Here is a 21,855-nt window from a genome sequence, read left to right as displayed (position 1 = left end):
ATTTTCGTTCCGCGAGAGAGAAAAAAGATATAACGTAGAGGAAAAGGAGAGAGAGAGAGCTACAGTGGCTCACAGCTTATTTCGTGTGCCTAACCAAACTAGAAAAAACATGATTTTGTTTTTAAATTTATTAAGTTTTTACTAATCTAATATTTTGTAGGGTAGCCTTTTTGTTTTAATACAGCTTTTAACCGGGATTGCATGGAGCTAACAAGTTTTCCAGTGTATTCAGGAGATATTTTCTCCCACTCCACTTGCAATGCTGTTTTTAGATCTTGTTTGTTGCCTATGTTATGTTTTCTAATTTTTTGATCCAGAATATTCCATAAATTCTCAATTACATTGAGATCAGGTGATTGTGCTGGCGTTTTTACCACATGAGGGCAATTCCATATAAGCCACCGTTGCACTAATTCCGACTTATGCTTCGGATCATTGTCCTGATAGAACCTGAACCTGTCCCGAATGCCTAATTTTTCAGCACTTTGTAGTAAATTATTTTTTAATAAACTCAAATAAACTGTTTTATCCATAATTTCGTCGATAAAAACCAAGTTTCCGACACCAGCTATTGACATGCAGCCCCAAACCATTACATGGCCCCCACCGTGTTTTACTGTACCACGCAGATTCTTCGGGTCCAGCTCCGCGTTGGGCTTACGCCAAACAAAAGACTTCCCATCGGAACCAAAGAGGTTGAATTTGCTTTCGTCGGCGAAAATAACGTCATTCCAAAATGTTTGGTCTTTATTAACATGGTTTTCGGCAAATTCCACCCTTAATCTTCTGTTACGCTCATTAACAAACGGTTTGTTTCGAGCTGTACGACCATGGAAATCAGCTTTGCACAGAATTCTTCTTATTGTTTCAGGATTACATGACTAACCAAGTACTTTTTCAAGCTCTTTTGTCACTCGAGCTTTGTGAGACGGTGCCGAGATCTATTAAAACGTTCATGATCTGCCACCGAAATGTTTGTCTACCCGCCCATTATAGTTTCCTCTAATATTTTGGATTTACCTTGACTCGATGAAAACGATTGGGAGCGCCCATCTGCGGTTACAGGGGCCCAAACCATTACCTAGGGCGGGTGCTGTCTCCTGGTGGCCAATCGATGACTCGAATTCTCGTATGAACGGTCGGTAAAATACCGTTTTGGAAGTTAAGAATTGCTCAATTTGAAACATTTTCTCGCCCGAAAACACAATGTTCGGAAATTGACCGCCTTCGGCCAAGCGAAGCAACTCCTTCGCTCTCTCAAGTCTGACTTTTTGCTGCTTTGGTGCGGGATCATGCGTCTTTTGGACCTTATAAGTCTTGACTTTGACATCATTTTTCAGTATACGGCGGATGCTACAGTCAGATATTTTCAGTTCATTCGCCATTTGATTGGCACTTCGGGGATTTTTCTCAAGTCGCTTCTTGCATGGGCATGAGCTGCGCGAGTGGTCTGAAGTTGATTACACTTCGAGTTCCGGACCCTGTACTTGAGCGGATAAGCTTTAATGTTCCACACAGAAGTTCTCAAAATTTTTACCCATTGCTCGCGCACTTCGAGCACTTCATTATCCAATGCCAGTCTGCTTAATTTTGCTTTATTCAGACCTAGTTTTGTAAAAAAAATTGCTAATATTTTAGTTGTCATAGATGGCTTGATTTTTTTCACATTTTTCTCTTGCCTGTGGGGTAATTTGTATTGTAGATTATTAAAATAAAATAAATAAAACTTTAATTGAAAAACATGTTTTGATTAATTTTTCTAAAAAACGCAATGTTTTCATACTTTTCATGCAATGTTACCTGGAAAGTTCTCCTAGATTTCTAAGCAAATTAGGTAATCTCCCATGTATTTTTATATTTATTTTTTTTCTTCTTACAAAATTTTACATTTCATTAACCGCCTATGGGTTAGTTCTTTAATTAAAACCTATTTTTATTTTATTAAAGCTCTCGGGAGCATAGGGCATCGACAAGACTCTTCCATCGTATACGGCTATGTGCTTCTTTTTGCACCGTCCCAAATGTTTTTTGGTCGACCGCGACCTCTGCTCCCTTCCGGGTTCCAGTCCAGTGCCACTCTCTTGATGCCCGAATGCCGCCCCTGCTTTGTTTAGCCTGCACTTGTCATCTTCCTCTACTCCACTATCTGCCGTGGTGATGCAGCCGAGGTAGCAGAAGCTTTCGACGAATTCCACCGGGCATCCGTCAACCAATACAACCGTTACTATGCTTAACTCTCATGGCCTTGGTCTTGGCGATGTTGACCTCCAGTCCGACAGTGCGTGCCAGCGCGACGAGTTTGTCCGCCTTCGCTTGCATGTCAAAGAGTTTGTGAGAGAGGAGGCAGATGTCATCGGCGAAGTCCAGGTCCTCAAGATGTCTGATGCAATATCATACGATGCCTTTTTTGTGAAGGTTCAGTTGCCTCATGACGTCGTCAAGGACGATGGCGAAGAGAAGGGACGACAGAGGGACAACCTTGTCTTACGCCTGCGTTGGTAGTGAATGGATTGCTGATATCGCCTTTGTAATGCACTGACAGTTCAGAGTTCTCGTAGAGTGCTTTGATGAGGCGGACTATCTTGGCGCGAACTCCCTTCCTACTCAGTTCCAGCCATATTGCGTTTCGTTTGATAGTGGCTAAGTTTTAGACATTTTGTCACAAATTAGTCAGAAATTACTTAAATAATAATGTCCTTAAATATCTAGTACGACTTTTTCGGCACCCTGTATATTCCGTTAAATGTTTTGGTACATGGCAAATTTGGACAGTTAATTTTTTTCTAATTTAATTTTAATAATTTGTTTTCAAAATATAGTTTATTCATCTATAAAAACCATGTAACCCGAGTTTTAGGCTTTGTCTTAACATACACAAAAAAATTTCGAAAAATGCTCATTAAAATTTTATACTTTTCAATCAGGAGGAAACATTTTGAGTCAGCGTTGAATTTTGAAATTGTTTTTTGCTGACGGTGCTGGCTGTTTTCTTTCACATACAAAAATATTGAGTATTCGTTATATAGAGAAAAGTAATAAAAAACAAAGTTCTCAAAATTAGCGCGACTTTTGAGCCACATCAAATTTGCACTTTGTTCGAAATGATCCTATCCTGTGTCATACACTGCACATACAAAGTCTTCCAAAACTCGGAAAATGTCACCTTCACGTGATACCTTCTCTTCAAAACAAAAAGGAAATGCTGTGACCACTCAGGCAACTAGACTCCTGTCTGAACGATCAGCTAGCAGCCCCCGCACCAGAATCGGATGCGGTGGGCAATCACCTATTAATCTTAAAACAACCTGTTACAGAAACCGCTTGTACCGCTCTATACATTTGTGGCTAAAAGAACCAATCACTCATTGAATGTTTTGAAAGAAGAAATTCACAAAATTAACAAAATATTAAGACCTTTTTACGAACCAAACGCTTATTTTAATGTGGAATTTAGAGTGTGTTTTAAAATTTTATTAGCACACATGATTATATATTTTAATTTGCAATGGTAGCTTAAAGTGGAGCACAGAGATCTCGTGATAATTTGATCCAATTAGAAGTGAAAAGCGTTCATCGCGCGCTCAGGCCAGCTTATGGTGTTCAGCGATCAGGCCCATTTTTCTTCAAAGACGAGGCTGGCACCAATGTAATAGTGAAATGAAATGACTTTTTGATGCCGGAGATTGAAGCCCATGATCTCTACAAGAATTGGTTTCAACAAGACGGAGCTACTTGCCACACAGCTCGTGAAGTGCTCGTTTTTGAGTTTTATTGTCGATCAAAAAAATAAAACTAAAAAAATAATCATTGTTTTTAATGAAAATGCTTAAACTAAAAAAATCGATAAAAAATATCAGCTAACAAAATAGTTATTATACTATTTCAAATCGAAAAAATAACGCTCGAAAAGTGAGTTTTATTTTGGATGATCAAAATATAAGTCGCCATTTGAATATACTTTCTGAACAATGCAATAAAACGCAGACATTTTTTATTATTATTGATCGCAAATTTTAAAGTCTCAAAATAATGATTAAGTATCATATTTTTGTGCAAGATTCATAGGGCTTACAGTCTCTGTTCGCTATAGTTCATTTTGCCTTTCTTTGTACCTTTGAAAGTAAATAGGTTGCCGTTAGCTACCCTTTTCAAATGTTATACAGCAGTCAATGGCAATTAAAAGTTATGGGGTAGGGGTAGTTAGAAGCCCGAAAAAATTATGATTTTCAATAATTTTTTTTGCTAGTCAATTGCTTTATTTTATAAAAATAAAAACATAGCATTAATACATCATGTTTCGACTTGACTTTCGCAAAATTTCAAAAAAAAAAAAATAATAATAATTGTAAAATCTATCGCTATTTGTTTCTCCAGAAGTCCCTTGCGGTTATCATTACAAGTCTTTGGAAATTCATTTAAAATCAACCAGACAAGAGAAATTAGGTTTATTAATAGATAATCTTGTGTCTGATCGAACCTTTTTTTTCGAAATTAACAATATGGCAGCCTCAGGAAATATTTTACGGTTTTTCGAGAAAAAAGCGACAATTAATCGTTAAAAAAATCGAAATTTATGAAAAAAAAACAAAAAATTCTTCGATCAGGCACGAGTTTTTTATGTTTTTCAAAAGCAGTATACATTTTATTGAAATCGACCAAGCGGCTTTTAAGTTACAGTGATCACCAGTTCAAAAAACATAGTTTTGAGAAAAGCGCACTTAAAGCCATCAATTTATGTCATCGATTTATGTAGAGTTATACGAATTATTTAATTACTTACACTGTGTAATCTACTCCTGGGCCATATAATAGTTCTTCAGCCGTCATAGCAGCTTCCAAAATATCGGGTTGCTGTTGCCTATGTAGCATTCTACCTTCTCGAGTGTTATCGTTAGCGCGCTTATCTGCCACTTTCAAACATGCATCATCCATTGTTTCAGAATTAGGCCCACAATTAAGTCCCAGTGTGTTCATTATAACCAATAATGAGTTTATACCTTCATTGAATATACGAGTAACTAAGATAGTGTAATTAGTATTTACCGTTTTTGGGTATATTTTCCATTCTAGTTGGTTAAAGCTTTCATTATTATTTGATTGAATCCAGCTACACATCTTGAAAGTAAATTTTTATTACTGAGATCTTCATAAGTAGATCTGATAGCTTTTAAAACATTAGGAGGTAAGGGCTAGCTAGGGCACAACTCCGCTCCTTTCCTGCAGCAAATTAATGAAATCTCAGACATCAAGATAAAGAATTTGCTGCTATACTTGGACCTCACTAAATGGATTTGACTTAGAACAACAAAAAAAAAAATCATTATACGAGGACGGTGGTAGTAAAACGGTGCTGGTCACTAATTAGGATTATTTCAGTGGAAATACTCAACCACTTGAACAACAACAACAACAACAAGGGAGAATAATCATGAGTATAAGTAGCAAGATCTCCTTTTTTTTCAGCGCGCTGGTAAAGACACCAAGAATCTTCGCCTTTTGGACACATATTACGATTCGGCTTTTCATCGCTCCATGCCGGCGTATTGATTAACCACAGTACACAGTTAATTTGTCTAGAACTTTTCCTGTAAGCTTACCCCGCCCACCAATACCTTTTTGTTTAGTTTTCAGTGCACGTAATCGAGTTACCATCCGCGTTTGGACGTGTCCTATACATTCCTTTTTATTTACGGTTGTATCATATTTTTGTAAAGATCTGCTTTTATTATTCCTGAATAGGCCTTGGAATCGCCATCGCCAAAATAATTTGCCTGCTTAACTTCATATTTTGTTTCAGAATGCTGAAACATTTCGTCCATCGCATCTACCTCCATTTTCCCAGAAGACCCTTTGTGATTAGCAGGCACTCATCCTCATGCGATTGATGCCATCCCTGGAAATCAACTGTATTTGTTTTTTTTTCCAATACTCACATAGCTTACAATTGTAAATATATATAGTAGGGTATATATAGGACATTCATATTGTAACAATAAAACCCGAGAAGTCGGCTGCTGCAGCTACTGCTAACTACTTGCTCCCGAACGCTCCGGAGCGCCCGAGAGCCCGAGCGCCCTTTGTTAATTGCTGAATAAGTCGAAAAGTATTTGTCGGTTTCACTTCAAATTTTCACACAAAACTTATGAGATATTCTACTTTAAGAAAATGCAAAAAAAGTCCAATTTTTTGGAAATTCTGACTACCCATAACCCCTTACGCGCATTCAATTGTATTCACGTAATGTAGTGTTCACGTTATGGCGAGTGCCCTGTAGTGCAACTGCAAGTTGTATAACAAATATGTTACTCTATAATTAAATGAAACTTTAGCAAGTAATAAATTCTCAAGTCAAAAAACTGTAATTTTACTTTAAACATATAACAACTAAATTTCAGCGCAGTAGCAGCCATAAATTTTAATGCCCTGAGATCTACATGACAACTGAGTGACTAACTGGACGATTGAGTCACGGCGCCCAATGTTGAATGTGTAGGCGAAAGAGTATGTAAGGAAGGAGGTGAGGGAAAGAGGCGAATGTGAATGACCTAGGAAGTATCTTTTGTGGAATTTTTGTAACCAAAAGTTGAAATTTTTTTTTTGTAAAACATTAAAGAACATAGTAGCGTGGGAAGCAAGCAAAAGTTATTAGGAAATCAGTTTCAATTTGTTTAATTGGCAAAAATCAGCTGCCGCTAGTTTCACACCTACCTTAGACTTCCTGCCGCTATTAATTAAATTGCCAACGCATGACAACACAGCTATTCACTACATATACATTCACACACATACTATACATACATATTTCATATTGACTAAGTGAAAGTAAATGAGCTTACACGCCTTGAAATGCGAAAAATGTTGGCTTTGGGTTTGGTCCTGGCAAATCGATGAAATCCTTTTGTATGTTTCCTTCGTTTTTGCAAGAAATGCATAGATAAATGAAAAGCGAAATAGGCAAGCATTACGTAAGTCTACTACACCTACCAACACATCTGCATGTACTCTGCTCTTCGGTTTATGCAAATGCAAGTGTAAATGCATTTTTATCTGATACTTTCACTGGCCAACGCCTGTCGCGCTAAGTGACTCAAGAGAAGTTGGCTCCGCAAAACGACTTTGATGTTGATGAATGTGCGCAGAACGTTGATGGGACATGCAAAATGTGTACAGTTATAAATTGGTAGAGTAATTTTTATTAATATAAAGGATTTGACGCTGGTCTGTTTAGTAAGATTTGCCTTTAGTGGTCTCTGGGGGTATTAGCATAAGTGACTAGATGAAAAATGAAGGCGAGAAAAGTGAAAGTGTTAATCAAAAGCAAATATGTGATGGGATTTTTACAAATGAAAAATTTTCAGTCACATACGAAAATAATTGCACAGTACAGCAAAAAAATATATATATTAAAATTGATCAGAAATTCTCATTTATTTCAGATGTTGTACGAATTTATGAAAATTTAATAATGTCTACTTATGGCTTCTTTTGATTTTTGCAAATATCATATAAACTCAAGTTTCAAAACTAGTGTATATTCAAAAAAAAAAAAATTAAAAAAGCATATAAAAATTTCTAATATTTTATTCAGAATCAAAAAAAGTATTGCATACGTAGTCTTATGACCCATTAATTTTAGGATAATAAAGTGTAAGTCTGAGGTTACTGAATATTTTCTCTGATTTTTAGAAACTTCCAAGCGGTGTTACGCATTTTCCCGTATAACTCAATGATACGATATGCTTGTATCTGTAAAAAAGCTCATGACATCAAATGGTTCTAATGATAGTTCAATATATTTTTTATAAGCCATCAAAAGCATTTGCGTCTCAGTTTTGTTGAATTTTTTTTTGTGTGATGGAATTCAAACGTAATAGTGTGATTGCCTTATATTTGGCTGGAAAATCACAACCAGCCATTGTTTGTGAGCTAAGTCACCTCAAATATTTGTGTATCGCGCTCTAAAACGTTACAATGATACTGGTAGCATGGCAAAACGCTATGGAGGTGGACCAAAGAAAACCGCAACAACGCCAGAAATGGTTCGGAAAGTGAAGGCTCGACTTGAACGAAATCCACGTCGAAGTGGAAGAAAAATGGCCAAAGAACTGAAAATACTGAAATATGAACAGCATTCGATGCATATTGAAAAATGAGTTCAAGGTCAGGACATACAAGTTCCAAAAAGCACACGATCTTTCACCCCAGCAAAAAACAGTTCGGTGCGAAAGAGCAGAGGAGTTGTTGCGCTTGTTGCGAACGTGGCGAATTTCCTATCATTGTGTTTTCGGATGAAAAAAAATTCCCAATTTTCCCCCGTGTTTACTTGACCGAACGCTCATACGAGAATTTGAGCCTATGTATGGCCACTCGAAGCAATTTCCCATCGCAAGTAATGGCTTGGGCCGCAGTGACCGCTGATGGACGCTCTCCAATCGTTTTTATCGAGCCTGGTGTCAAAGTGAATGTGACTTATTATCGGGAAAATGTTTTAGAAGCTGCTTTAGAGCCGTGAACACGCAAACATTTCTGTCGTAGACCATGGACGTTCCAACACGACTCGGCACCATCTCATAAAGCTCGTGTCAACCAAGAAAGGTTAAAAAATCATGTTCCACACTTCATTTCGTCCACACAATGGCTTTCGAATTCGCCAGACGCAAGTCCGATGGACTATTCCATCTGGTTCATTTTGGAGAGCAAGGTGAGGATTAAAAAATATGCCAGTTTGGATGGGCTGAAAAAAGCGAGAATGGGCCAAAATACCTCAAGATCACATTCGTGCAGCACGCAACTCATTTTTTGACCGTTTGAAGGCTATAGTCAATGCAAAAGGTGGTCATATCGAGCTAAAGTGAATATATGTTAAAATTGTAATCATTTCTGTACAATTTTGTCTTTGAAATCAATAGCACTTCATATCGTTCACCCTGTATTTGATTGGAAAAGTTATGAAAAATCTATGTGCGTGAAATTTCCGGCAATTGAAGCTATTCGGTTAAAGTAATTTAAAAATGGACTGCATATGAAATTATTTACAGAGCCTCACAAAAGTATTCGTAAATCTAATTTTTCTGTTAGAAAGTTCAAGAAAAATTTTATTTTATCTCAGGTTCACATTCAAAAATTGATTTTTCAATATATACAAACACTTAGCTTTCTCTTTAAGGAAATAATTCGACCTTTTAAAAAAAGTATGAGCGTAAACCGGTATAAACATGAACTGACTTGAATTCACATCACATATGTATGTATGTCAGTATTCAGAATGTTAAATGTTAGTAGCAATAATAGGCTTTGCAAAGGCACGAGAGGTTATTTAAAATATGGTTAAAAAGCCAAAAGAAACCCCTTTGGAGGAGAGAAATATAATATTCAATTTTCAAATTCCACAAAAGGAAGCATTTAAACCAACCACAGCATGAGAGGAATTCGTTAAACTTAGGACAGCTTTCAAAAAGGGCTGAAATGAAAATTTTATGGGGACCTGGGGGTCTAAAAATTTCAGAAAATTGGTTTTTACAATGGCTTAAGAATATACTGTGAAATTTTCATGTGGAAATTTCCAATATTATAGCGTCTACAGCCTATTACCTATGTAGAGAGAGGTCCGAGTACTCTTGTACCTCAAACTTTGTGCAATTGAAAAAAAAAACGGTTTAATAAATGTTCATCAAAATTTCATAATTTTTAAGAAAAATTTTTAGAAACATTTGCAAAAAATAAATAAAATGCAAATTTTAAGTGGCTCCAAAATCGCTATGATTTTTGACAATGATATCTGACGGTATTTTCCCTCATAAAAAAAATTGGAGCATTCGTTATATAGAAAATGCAGAAACCCACCAATAAAATAATTTTTCAAAGAATTCGTTGTTTGAGTCATTTGAAATTTACACCAAAAAACAATGGACTCTTTTTTTACTTTACTTAAAATTCTCATTTAAAATTTTGATAAAAATTGTTTAAGTCTTTTTTTTAATTTGCACAAAGTTTGAAACTTGAATTGCTATGGTTTTTGCATGAAAATGAACTTTGTTTCCATGAAAAAATTATTAAACTTAAATAAGAAACAAAAAAATGGTCCAAACTTGACAATAAGTCTCTGGCCAGAATGTATACATATAATGAGCCAAGGCGAATCTATTAAAGGTGATGTTGGCAAATCAGCTGATTTGTTTTTTTCCTTCGCCGTGTCCATGAGGCTGTCAGCCCAGAATGAATCAAAGCGAACTCATTTTTTGTTTTCTACTTTTCCAATACTTTTCTTTGACAATCAAATGTACAACATATTGTTGTTGGTCTAGTGCCACCACCTTTAATGAATGCGCCTTGCAATGAGCCAAGTAGCCAAAACAATGAATGTTAATATGCTTATTTGACAATTCGTTTGTATGACTGTGGGAAAGTTTTCATTAATTTTTTCATAGAAAAAAATTTCATTACTGGAAGCAAACAACTAACACATCTAAATCACTTCACATACAATTTGTCAAATAAGGGGTGAGGGGTAGTCGGAATTTTCAAAAAATTTGATTGTTTTGTATTTTCTTAAAGTATAATATCTTTAAAATACTGTGTGAAAATTTAAAGTGAATACGACAAATGCTTTTCGAGTTATTCAACAATTAACAAAGGGCGCTCGGACGCTCCGGAATCGATGTCAAAACTTTAAATGCGTATTCTCAAAACTATGTTTTTTGATCCGGTGATCATTGTAACTTAAAAACCGCTTGGCAGGTTTCAATAAAATTTATACTGCTTTTACTGTATAAAAAAGTCGTGGCTGATAGAAGGATTTTTTTTTAAATTTCGAATTTTTTAAACAATTAATTGTCGGTGTTTTCTCGAAAATCTGAAAAATATATCCTTAGGACGCCATATTGTTAATTTTGAAAAAAAAAAAGAAAAAGCTTCGACCAGGCACAAGATTATCTATTAATAAAACTATTTTCTCTTGTCCGATTTATTTTAGATGAATCTCCAAGGCCTTGTTATGATCACCGCAAGGGGATTCTGGGGAAAGGGGCTTCACACAAACAGCGATAACTTTTACAATTATTAATTTTTGTTTTTAAATTTTGCTAAAGTCAAGTCGAACCAAGATGTATTAATGCAGTGTTTTTATTTTTGTAAAATAAAGCAATTGACTAGCAAAAAAAAAAACAAAAATTATTGAAAATCATCGTTTTTTCGGACCTCTGACTACCCCTAGCCCCATAAGCATATTGTCAATGGCTGACTCAGTGTGTGCACTGTTCACTGTGCTATGTGTGTGGTATATAGAGATATTTTGAAAAGTTAAAAATAATTTAAAAAAAAAATTTTTTAAGTTAATAGTAATAATTTATTAAAATTAATACACTCTTCTGTATTATTTTTAGAAATATGAATGGCATTCCTTTTGAAAGATTTATTTGCGTAAAAAGTTACTTTTGTATACTTCGCTTAGAGGGGGTTAATATCAAGTAACCAGTGGCCTCAAAACTGCAGAGTGTTGAGTAAGTAAACAACCGCTTGTTACTCTCATAACAGTTTGAAAGCTATGCGTTGCGGCAATACTTCAACTGTGGTTTTAATATTAGCTAAAATGGTTGTTGTCTCTATGTTACAGCTCATGTACAGTTTTCCTGGTATTTTTAACACCTCACACATAGGTGGCGCTACTAGCGGCCTGCAATGGAATTTACCATTTTGTTTGTTACGGTTTGAAAAACAAAAAACCTGGAATTAAAAAAAAAATAGTTAAAAAAATTAAAATTAAATGAATATTGTAAAACTTCTATGTAAGTTATTGTACAAAGTTTGCTGTTAATTGATTGCGTTGGAAACATATAATGGCGATGAGAACATAAATGTATATACAGGTATAGTCAAACTTCTCTACCTCGAATTTCTCTATAATTTCGATGTAAATTTTGGCACCTGCTTCTCTGAGGCGAATTATATAGATTAAATCCTGATTTATGTATGTATTCTTTTTTTCCGCGAAACGCTTGTTTAGGGAAGTACTTAGTCCTTTTGACGTTTGTTCTTTGTATAGAATTTGTTAATCAGCTTGAATAGCACCTTCGTAGACTAGAGTCTGTTTACCATGGCTTCAAAGCGTTTTTTAAAGTATTTGCCTATTGAAAAAAAATGTAAGCCAATAAAAGAAATCGGAGGAGGAAAAAAGAACAAAGAAGTGACTGAAAAATATGGCATCCCAAAGCGTTTTTTAAAGTATTTGCCTATTGAAAAAAAATGTAAGCCAATAAAAGAAATCGGAGGAGGAAAAAAGAACAAAGAAGTGACTGAAAAATATGGCATCCCAGCAAACCTGGTTTCACTAATTTTATAAAATAAAGAATAAGTAATAGTGTCGTTCGAGTCTGGTGCAACTTCTGAGCATTGCAAAATAATGAAGAAAGTTACGTTTAAAAGTATGGACGAAGCTGGCCCCGAACGGTCTACAGCAGCTAGGAATCAGAACATGCCAATATCTGGCGACATATTAAAAGGCAAAACAATGGACTTAGCAAGGCGATTTGGAAATGACAGCTTCAACACAAGCACGGGTTTGTGGAAGCAGAGGTACTAATTGAAATCAAAATTTGAAAAGGTTGAGGAGCACAAGGAGATTTGGTGGCTTCTAAAACATTCAGGCTAAAAAGCCCATTGTATTTAGAGCTCTGGAAAGAGGGTAGATAGTCAAGGAGGCAAGGAGAAAAGTATCAGAGAAAGAGATAGGAAAGAATATAGACAGAGATAAAGGTAGTTAGTTCCGTGAGAATTGTCCAGATTCTTTTCCAAACCTGTAAATATCCTCCAGTTTTAGAGAACAAATATTACTCGCTACAGGGTTATCTTAATCTGGTTCTGTAATGAACCGTAAATTGCGGTCACTCGATAAATCCTCTGAAGATGGAGATCGTCTTATTTACGAGGAAATATAAAATACCTCATTAGCGGGCTAACGTGGAAGTCCACCAACGAGGCGAGAATTAGGAAGGCAACAGTCTCTTGTAAGCTTGTAGAGGCGCTATCGGCAAAATATGGGGTCTCTTGCCTAAAGGTACGTTCTGGCTTTATAATACAATTATAATAATTTTGTTTTACGGAGTCCTTGTCGCCTAGAAGAGATGACATCAGTTAAGAAGTTGGAGACGACCCCATGGTCTGCTCCCTTTGGCATCAGTGGGGCGCTTTGGGGCACTCCTACTCTAGCGCTCAACGCTGGATGTGTCAAGTTGCACTTCATTATACTAAAATTCGATAAGCTATAAAACTGCGTACTCGAGATGTTCCTAAACATTCTGATTAAAAGGTCTGGGTATTGTATGAACGATTGTTGAATTTTTTTTCTCATTTACACAAAGTCTGAAACCTCGTCTTATGTGGTTTGTATAGGAAAATGAGTAACATTTTCAATAAAAAAAAATTATTTAAATTAAATAAGAAACAAATAAATTGTCAAAACATACCAATAATTCTTGACACTAAAGGATTTTACCGCAGTGTATACTTACATTTCAAAATCGATTAAATCTAAACTTATTCGCCATGCATAAAAATCCACCTCCAACTGTTCACACATTGATAACAAAACACAAACCTACTCGTGTTTTATCTGCACTTACGTCGCCCTCCTGCGGCACTTAAATTAACCTTCCAAATATTCTTTGCATTATTGTTCCTCAAAATCTACTTTTATTAATCACTGTCTTTTATCACTTTTCCAATTATGGCGAGCTTTTGTTTGCCCTAACCCTACGCGAGTGAGATGCTGCCTCAAGTGGCGGCAGTCGTTGATGCTTTTGGGCGAGTTAAAGGTTTGGGTATTCTTCGCTTGCACGCAGACTGGCAGGATGCGCCCGCCCACACAACACGAAGAAGAAGAAGAAGAAGGAGAAAAACAGGAGACAAAAGTAGAGAGTGTCACTCAATGTTGTTGACACGAACACTTAAGCCCGTTGCTGACGCTTTATGACACGTGTAATGCGATACAAAGTATGCAATTAAACAAAAACTTTCAGCTTAACACACAGTCGACTACTGCGAGCCGATGGAGGCTGGTGGCAAGCATTTCTATTCATCTCGAATGAAATGGGTAAATATTTTCTTGGGTGGTGGGGGCATGTGAGGGGGTGACTGTCAAATTACCGTTGCATGCAACAGTCTGTATGGTTGCGAGTTAACGACAAAAATATTCAAATAATCGCTATAAAAGCGAGCTCAAGTTGTAGCTGTAGAAGATTAAAGCGGGGTAGGAGAATTGCTGCCACTTATTTGTGCAACAGCAGTTATCTTAAGCAAGCAGCTACACATATACAATCACACAAACATGCAACAATACAAAAGTGTAGTTAGACAAAGTTCATGTAAAAGAAATCAGTGCTGACATTAAGCAGCTGGTGGCTCTAACACACACTCACACACATACACACATATGTGCTCATGTGTAGCACATGAGCAAAATTCATTAGCGCAACTTTTTAAAATTAAAACAAAACAAAACGGAAATGCGTGTAGCAAAATCAAAGAACAACAAAGTTGTTTTAACTCTCCAATTCGTGAGCCAAAGTGAGTGGAAATTTTTTTTTATTTGCAAAACGTAAATGCATAACAGCCAAGCGCTTCTGAAGATGTCCTCTAATTGAGGTCAAAATATTGGCATACAAATAAATGAAAAGCAATAATGGCATTTGCTGTTTTGTTGTTAAGCCAGCCTTGAGCTCACAAAACAAAAATAAGAAAACTACAAAAAAAAAAAATGAAATTAAAAATTTTGTTTGAAGTTAATTTAAAAAATTTTTTATTATACTTTTTGAACGACTGTTACTGACTCGAAAGTTGCCGATCATAGAAAACAAGAGAGTTATTCGAACGCACCAATTTGGCTTTCGAAAAAATCACTCTACAATCGACCAAGTTCAGAGGGTTGTTAGAACCATAGAGTGTGCGATAGAGGAAAATAAAGTTTGCGCAGCGGTCTTTCTTGACGTCTCGTAGGCGTTTGATAAAGTTTGGCACACGGGCTTACTCCACAAACTAAAATTGATTTTGCCCAATCCAATGACAAGTACTTTCGTGTCACACTTGACAACGCCTATTCTTCATTACAAAAAGTAAGCGCGGGGGTACCTCAAGGAAGCATCCTAGGGCCTCTCCTATATCTCTTGTATACGCATGACTTACGGGTTCATGAGCAACCCGTTACCGCAACCTTTGTAGATGACACGGCTATCCTAGCAGTTGGAGAGGTAATCGAGACTACAACGACGAAATTGCAATCAGCGGTGAGATCTATTGCAACAAGAGCAATAAAATGGGGTATCAAATTAAATAATTCAAAATCAGTGCACATTGTGTTCGGCCTGAAAAAAACAATTTACAAGCCAGTCTACATAAACAGCGTAAATATACCGTACGTCAACGAGGCAAAATATTGGCTAGTCAACTAATTTTTTTTATATTTATAATGAACTTTATTAAACCAAATATGTACCATTTTGGTCGACCACCTTTTGCCATTTTTCTTCTAGAGACATTATTCCATCAGTGTAAAACTTTGTGGTTCTCGGCGAAAAACTGCGACAAGTAATTTTCACAGGCTTCTCTTGAAGCCAACTTTACTCCATTAAGGGAGTTCTGCATTGGCCGAAACAAATGGTAGTCCGATGGTGCAAGGTCAGGGCTATACGGGGGATGCATCAAAACTTCCCAGCCAAGCTCTCCCAGTTTTTGCCGAGTCATCAAAGATGTGTGTGGCCTAGCGTTGTCCTGATGGAAGACGACGCCCTTTCTGCTGATCAGTTCTGACCGTTTTTTTCGATTGCTTGCTTCAATCTCATCAGTTGTTGACAGTAAAGTGTAGAATAAATCGTTCGAGCAGGCTGCAGCTGCTCATAGTGGATGATTCCTTTCCAATCCCACCAAACACACAGCATAACCTCTCGAGGCGGCAATCCTGGCTGTGCGACCATTTGTTGAGCTTCACCACCCTTGCACCAATATCTTTTTCGCACATTATTGTCACATTCGCTTCAGAAATGGTTCGATATCATTTCGTTTCAGCAAAGAATCGCAGATGTTAATTTGGTCCATTAAATTTTTCACAGACAATTCATGTGGTACCCAAACATCGAGCTTCTTTTTGTAACCAGCCTTTTTTAATCGGTTCAAAACCGTTCGATGATGAATATATAGTGCCTTGGCGATGCCATGGCAGCTTATGTGACTGTCCTGGTCAATCTTTTCAATAATTAAAAACAAAAAACCTTCTTTATCTTACTGGTAGACACTCTATTCTGTCAACGAACAACAAACTACGCTATATAATCAAATTCTTAAACTGGTCTGGACGTATTGCATTCAGCTATGGAGATGCTCAAGCGAATCTTGCATGACTATTATCCAACGATGCCAAAATAAAGTGTTGCGCAACATCTTCAATGCTCCATACTATGTGCGAAATCTCGACCTCCATCGTGATCTTGGTATGCTGCTCGTCACTGACGTGACACTGACACATGTCAACGCTAAAGCATTGGCTTTGCTTCAACAAAATACTCATCGTCGGCGGTTCAAGCGTAAACAGTTTTAGACCAGATGGGCACTCAGTAGCAGCTGTACATTATATAATATGTGTATTTGAGTCAAACCACGTCAAGTGGGCGTCGAATTTTCCATAAAATTCCAGATTTTAAAATCACATGTATTTTTGGATAGAGAATTTGTCACATAATAATTGCTGTGAATAGTTTTTTTTATTTCGCTTTTTGTTTATGTTATTACCAATTGACCTCATCATGTTGGTCTCCTTGTCGCGGGGATGAGGCTTAAGTGTTGGTTTGACCCCCATATCATGGGGACCAACCCAATACGAACTAAGAGGGAAGCTCCATATGAGTATTGGCTAGCCACCATGGCAGGCAAAATTGGTGGCCATCCAATCACCATATGAAGATCACCGTACCGACGCACCTGTTAACCCTTAACCCTCATCATCCCATCATCTCCTCTCCTCAAGTCAAGAGAAGTCAACTTCCTCTACCACCAATACCGGGACTAGCCCTGGTAAAGGTGGCAAAGCTGAGTCTGGAACGACTGATACCTCCGCAGTAGCAGAGAATGCACGGCATGGCTACAAGGAGAGACGTGCTGCCTTCAGGCTACTGGAGCGCCTGAAAACGATTCCAGAGGGGGAGTGGTCTGTTAAATAGAAGCACTCATTCAGCTGGGCGACAAGGGTAACGGAGGAGTCCCCTCGGGGCTCTGAACCGAACCCAAAACGTCAGTTGTCGGACGACCCACCCAGCAACCCCAGCACGTTGAAGAAGCCCCGAATCAACAAGACTTCTCCAGCTACGTACAGCGAAGCTGTCAAAGGCCAACAGCTATGGGCGGTGGTTGATAAAAGCAACCCTGACGGCACTATTTCGCCTGACAATTGGAAGAAAGTGGAAGCCAGGCTCTCAAGCGTCTTCTTCCAAATTCTGAAGGAGCATCCTGGTCCAGCTCCTTTCTGTCGCGATAGTGGATGGCATCAGAGCCATGTGAAGCTAATCGCCTGTGCCGATCAGAGATCCACTGATCTATACAAAATAGCCATCTCAAGGATTGGCGAAGTATGGCCTGGGTCTAAACTCGAGGTAATTTCAAGGGATGACATCCCTAGTTTACCAAGAGCTAGGGCCTGGTTACCAGCGGAGCCATCAGACCCTAAACAAATCCTTGAGATGCTTCGGGTATGCAATCCAGAGCTTCCTACATCGTCTTGGAAGGTCACAAAGCTGGACGATCCCAAGGGCGAGTACCGAAGCGCTACTTTCGTAGTCTGCAAGGACTCGGCGGACGCACTGGCGCGATCGGACGGTGTAGTAAGCTATGGGTTTTCGTCCATAACTCTGAGGGTCTACAACAAGGACAAGGCGCCTAACTTAAAGGACCCGGTTGGAGCTGAGATAGGCCCCACGGCGGAATCTGGCTCCGGTCCTAACACTGCTACAGCGCTACGGAAGGCATCTACTGACGGCAGTATCTCTTCCTTGTTAGATAGAGTACTTGATACTACTCTCACTGATGAGGAAGAGCTACTGGCGTCAGATTCAGATGAGCCCAACAAAACGGTGGTGGAGAGGAAGCCCAGTAACCATGATGTTACGGGTTCTTCAGATTAACCTTCACCACTCAAAGGTTGCGTCCGCCAACCTCATAATCCACCTGGCCAAAGGTGGACATCATATTGTCCTGATTCAAGAACCATGGGTATCACATGGACTTGTGTGCGGACTAAGGACTCAACAATATAAACTGATGTATGCTCGCAACAAAGGTAACCCTAGAGCGTGCGTACTAATAAGAAAAGGGATAAATGCTTTCATGCTCTCTAATTACAGCGACACCGATCAATTGACCATTAGCCTGGAGTCGGGAAATGAACGGATGTGGCTATCTTCCTGCTACCTCGCACATGACCACGAGGAGCTACCGAGATCAATATTCAAAGATCTGGTAGCGCAGGCGCAGAAGCTTGGCGCAAAGCTAATCATTGGTGCGGATGTAAATGCGCATCACGAGATATGGGGCAGCACTGATACCAACGCTAGAGGTGAGTGTCTCTTTGATTATCTGATAGGTACTAGACTACAGATTTGCAATAAAGGTAATAAACCTACTTTTGTCATTAGTAATAGACAGGAAGTGTTAGACGCTACTTTTGCTTTTGACTCCGTTATTAACAGAATTACGAACTGGAAAGTTTTGGAAGAACATTCTTTTTCTGATCATAGATATATCTCGTTTGAGGTTAGCAAAAATCTACCGAAACCTAAGCCTGGTAGAAATATCAGGAAAACAGACTGGGAAAGGTATATAGATTGTATCGGGGCTACCCTAGGAACATGTCCATCAGCGGTGCCAGAAAGCATAGAAGGACTAGAAAATTTGGTTGACAAGATTACCTACACCATGAATGCTGCCTTGGCGGTAGCCTGTCCCATAAGAAGACTGAGGGGTAAACCCAAGCCTAAGTGGTGGACGGTTGAGCTAAGCGAGCTTCAAAAAACAAGCCGAAGCGCTTTTAATGAGGCAAAGAAAACACGTCTCGATGAAGATTGGAAAGGCTATAAAGATGCCCTGAGAATCTACAAGAAGGAAATCAGAATTGCCCAAAGGCAATCTTGGAAATCCTTTTGTGAAGAGGTTGAGGGGGCAACTGAGGCCTCCAGACTTCGTAAGATTTTAGCGGGAAGCCCTCAAAATTGGGAACTGCTACAGAAAAGTGATGGCACTTTCACTACAACCAGTAAAGAGTCTCTAGAACTTTTACTCGACACTCATTTTCCAGGCTGCTCAGACATTACTGGGCATGACATGGAAGATACAGCACACTGTCGTGAAGTCAGAATAGACGCTATTTCTGAGGATCGGCTCTTATGGGCGATTGAAAGTTTCAAACCTTTTAAATCACCGGGCCCAGATGGCATTTACCCGGTGGAACTGCAAAAGGCCGCCGGATATCTAGCACACGGACTACTAGCAATCTTCAAAGGTTGCTTTCTCTACGGTCATATACCTCTTAAGTGGAGACAAGTCAAAATTGTCTTCATTCCAAAAGCTGGTAGAAACTCACATACCCATCCAAAAGACTTAAGACCGATATCTCTCTCCTCCTTCCTATTGAAAACTTTGGAGAGGCTGATAGAATTTCACTTAAGCCTAACTATAGATAGAAATCTTATCTCTACGTCACAACATGCCTACACGAAAGGGAAATCGGTAGAGACAGCTCTACATAACCTTATTTACACGGCAGAGAGTTCACTGAACAAACAGGAATTTACTTTAGCCGCTTTCCTTGATATTGAAGGGGCCTTTAACAATGTTGAAGGGGGGGGCAATTACTGCAGCACTCACTGATCTTAGGGTAGAACCGGGCTTGGTAGGCTTCATTGGCAAAATGCTAAATAGCAGAATCATTGAAGCGGAACTAGGAGAATCGGTGCTCAGGAGATTGGTAAGTAGAGGTACACCGCAAGGTGGAGTCCTCTCACCGTTTTTATGGAACGCAGTTGTAAATAAACTTCTGTTAATACTGGAATCGGTGGGCTGTAAGGTGATAGCTTACGCCGACGATGTTGTTATTGCGGTCTCTGGTAAATTTGTATCTACATTAAGAGACCTAATACAAAATGCTCTAGATATACTTTCTAGGTGGGCAGGAAAGTGTGGTCTAGGAGTCAACCCAGACAAAACACAACTCATATTGTTCACTAGGAAACACAGAATCCCTCAGCTAAGTCCAATTACGTTCAAAGGGGAAGCTCTTGTGATTTCGGAAGAAACCAAGTACTTGGGACTAAACATAGATAGGAAACTGACTTGGAAGTCAAACACCTTAGAAAGGGTCAGGAAAGCGAACCTAGCTTTTTATGCCTGTAAGAGAGCTTTAGGGAAGACCTGGGGAATTAAACCTAAGGTTACTCATTGGCTCTACACTGCTGTCGTCAGACCCATTCTTCTATATGGAAATGTTGTCTGGTGGTGTGCTATGCAGAAAAAAACCTATTGTAATTTATTGAATAAGGTGCAGAGATCAGCGGAACTAGCAATATGTGGCGCCATGAAAACCACGCCATCCATGGCTTTGGACATCATGCTACATCTGCCACCCCTAGATCTCTTCTGCAAATACTCAGCGGCCTGCGCCGCTTTAAGGCTCAAAGCGAGCTCACAGTGGAGAACTGTCACACATGGACATTCAACCATTTTAGACTCCTACACGGATATACCCAGTGACTGTGATTATCACCCTCCCATTCTTTGCTTCGAAAGGAATTTCCTAATGAAAATCCCTTCTAGACTGGAATGGCTTGAGGAAGATCCAACACCCAATACACCCGTTAAGATCTACACGGACGGATCCAAAATGGACACCGGTGTAGAATCAGCGTTATTTTGCGAAGAGCTTTCTATTAGTGAATCCTTTAAACTACCGGATCACTGTAGTCTTTTTCAAGCGGAAATAAGCGCTATTCATGAAGCCTTAAAATGGTTAAAGATAAACAGAATATCATCAACGGATATCTGCATTCTATCAGACAGCCAAGCTGCCCTACGAGCCCTGGATGCATTCCAAACAACATCAAGGAGTGTCTTACGTTGTCGCCAATCTCTAAATGAGATGGCCAAACAATATCGTATAATATTATGCTGGGTCCCAGGCCACAGAGATATACCAGGGAACTGTAGGGCAGACCAACTTGCAAGAGAAGGTACCTGTATGCCAGACATAAGTAATTTTATGGAGATACCTCTCGCAACTTGTAAGCTTCTCATTAAGGACGCACTAATCAATTCTGCAAATCAGAGATGGATTAGCGCTAACACCTGCGAAATTGCTAGGCAAACATGGCCAAGGCTTAATTTACGTCTGTCCAAGAGTATTATAAAACTGAGTAGACTTCAAATCAGGACCTTAGTAGGGGCCCTCACAGGACATTGTCTCATAGGAAATCATGCAAGGAGATTAGGCGTATACACGCATGATTTCTGTCGTAGCTGCAGAAATGAGGAGGAATTGGAAACAATTCAACACCTTTTTTGCACATGCCCAGCTCTAGCCAGAAGCAGAAACCGATTTTTAAAATCCTACTTCTTAACGAACATAGATAATCTATACACTTTAGGTATCAACAACCTTTTACGCTTTGTCAAAAGCTCAGGATGGTTCAATATGGAAAGGGAAATGTAGCCCAGCCCCCGCGGCTCACAACGGACCCACTCCGTGGTCTAAGTGGCATCGTTGTCTCTATGTGCGATGCGGCTGCCAAACCTACCTACCTACCTACCTATTACCAATTGAATTTTTTCGCA

The 21,855-nt window shown here is 38.7% G+C and overlaps 1 protein-coding gene across 1 annotated transcript; it reads left to right on the top strand.

Annotated features, from left to right (window-relative positions):
- Positions 1 to 17,568: 17,568 nt before the first annotated feature.
- LOC129246152 (uncharacterized) lies at positions 17,569 to 18,583 on the top strand. Its single transcript, XM_054884722.1, has 2 exons — positions 17,569 to 18,313; positions 18,378 to 18,583. Exon 1 carries the CDS (start codon positions 17,718 to 17,720, stop codon positions 18,156 to 18,158), a length of 441 nt encoding a protein of 146 aa, XP_054740697.1. The 5' UTR covers positions 17,569 to 17,717; the 3' UTR covers positions 18,159 to 18,313; positions 18,378 to 18,583.
- The last annotated feature ends 3,272 nt before the right edge of the window (positions 18,584 to 21,855 follow it).

Source organism: Anastrepha obliqua, chromosome 4 (genome assembly GCF_027943255.1).
Source record: "Anastrepha obliqua isolate idAnaObli1 chromosome 4, idAnaObli1_1.0, whole genome shotgun sequence".
In the NCBI taxonomy this organism is placed as follows: domain Eukaryota; kingdom Metazoa; phylum Arthropoda; class Insecta; order Diptera; family Tephritidae; genus Anastrepha; species Anastrepha obliqua.
Note: the sequence above shows the minus strand (reverse complement) of the source record. Positions and strands in the feature narration are given on the sequence as shown.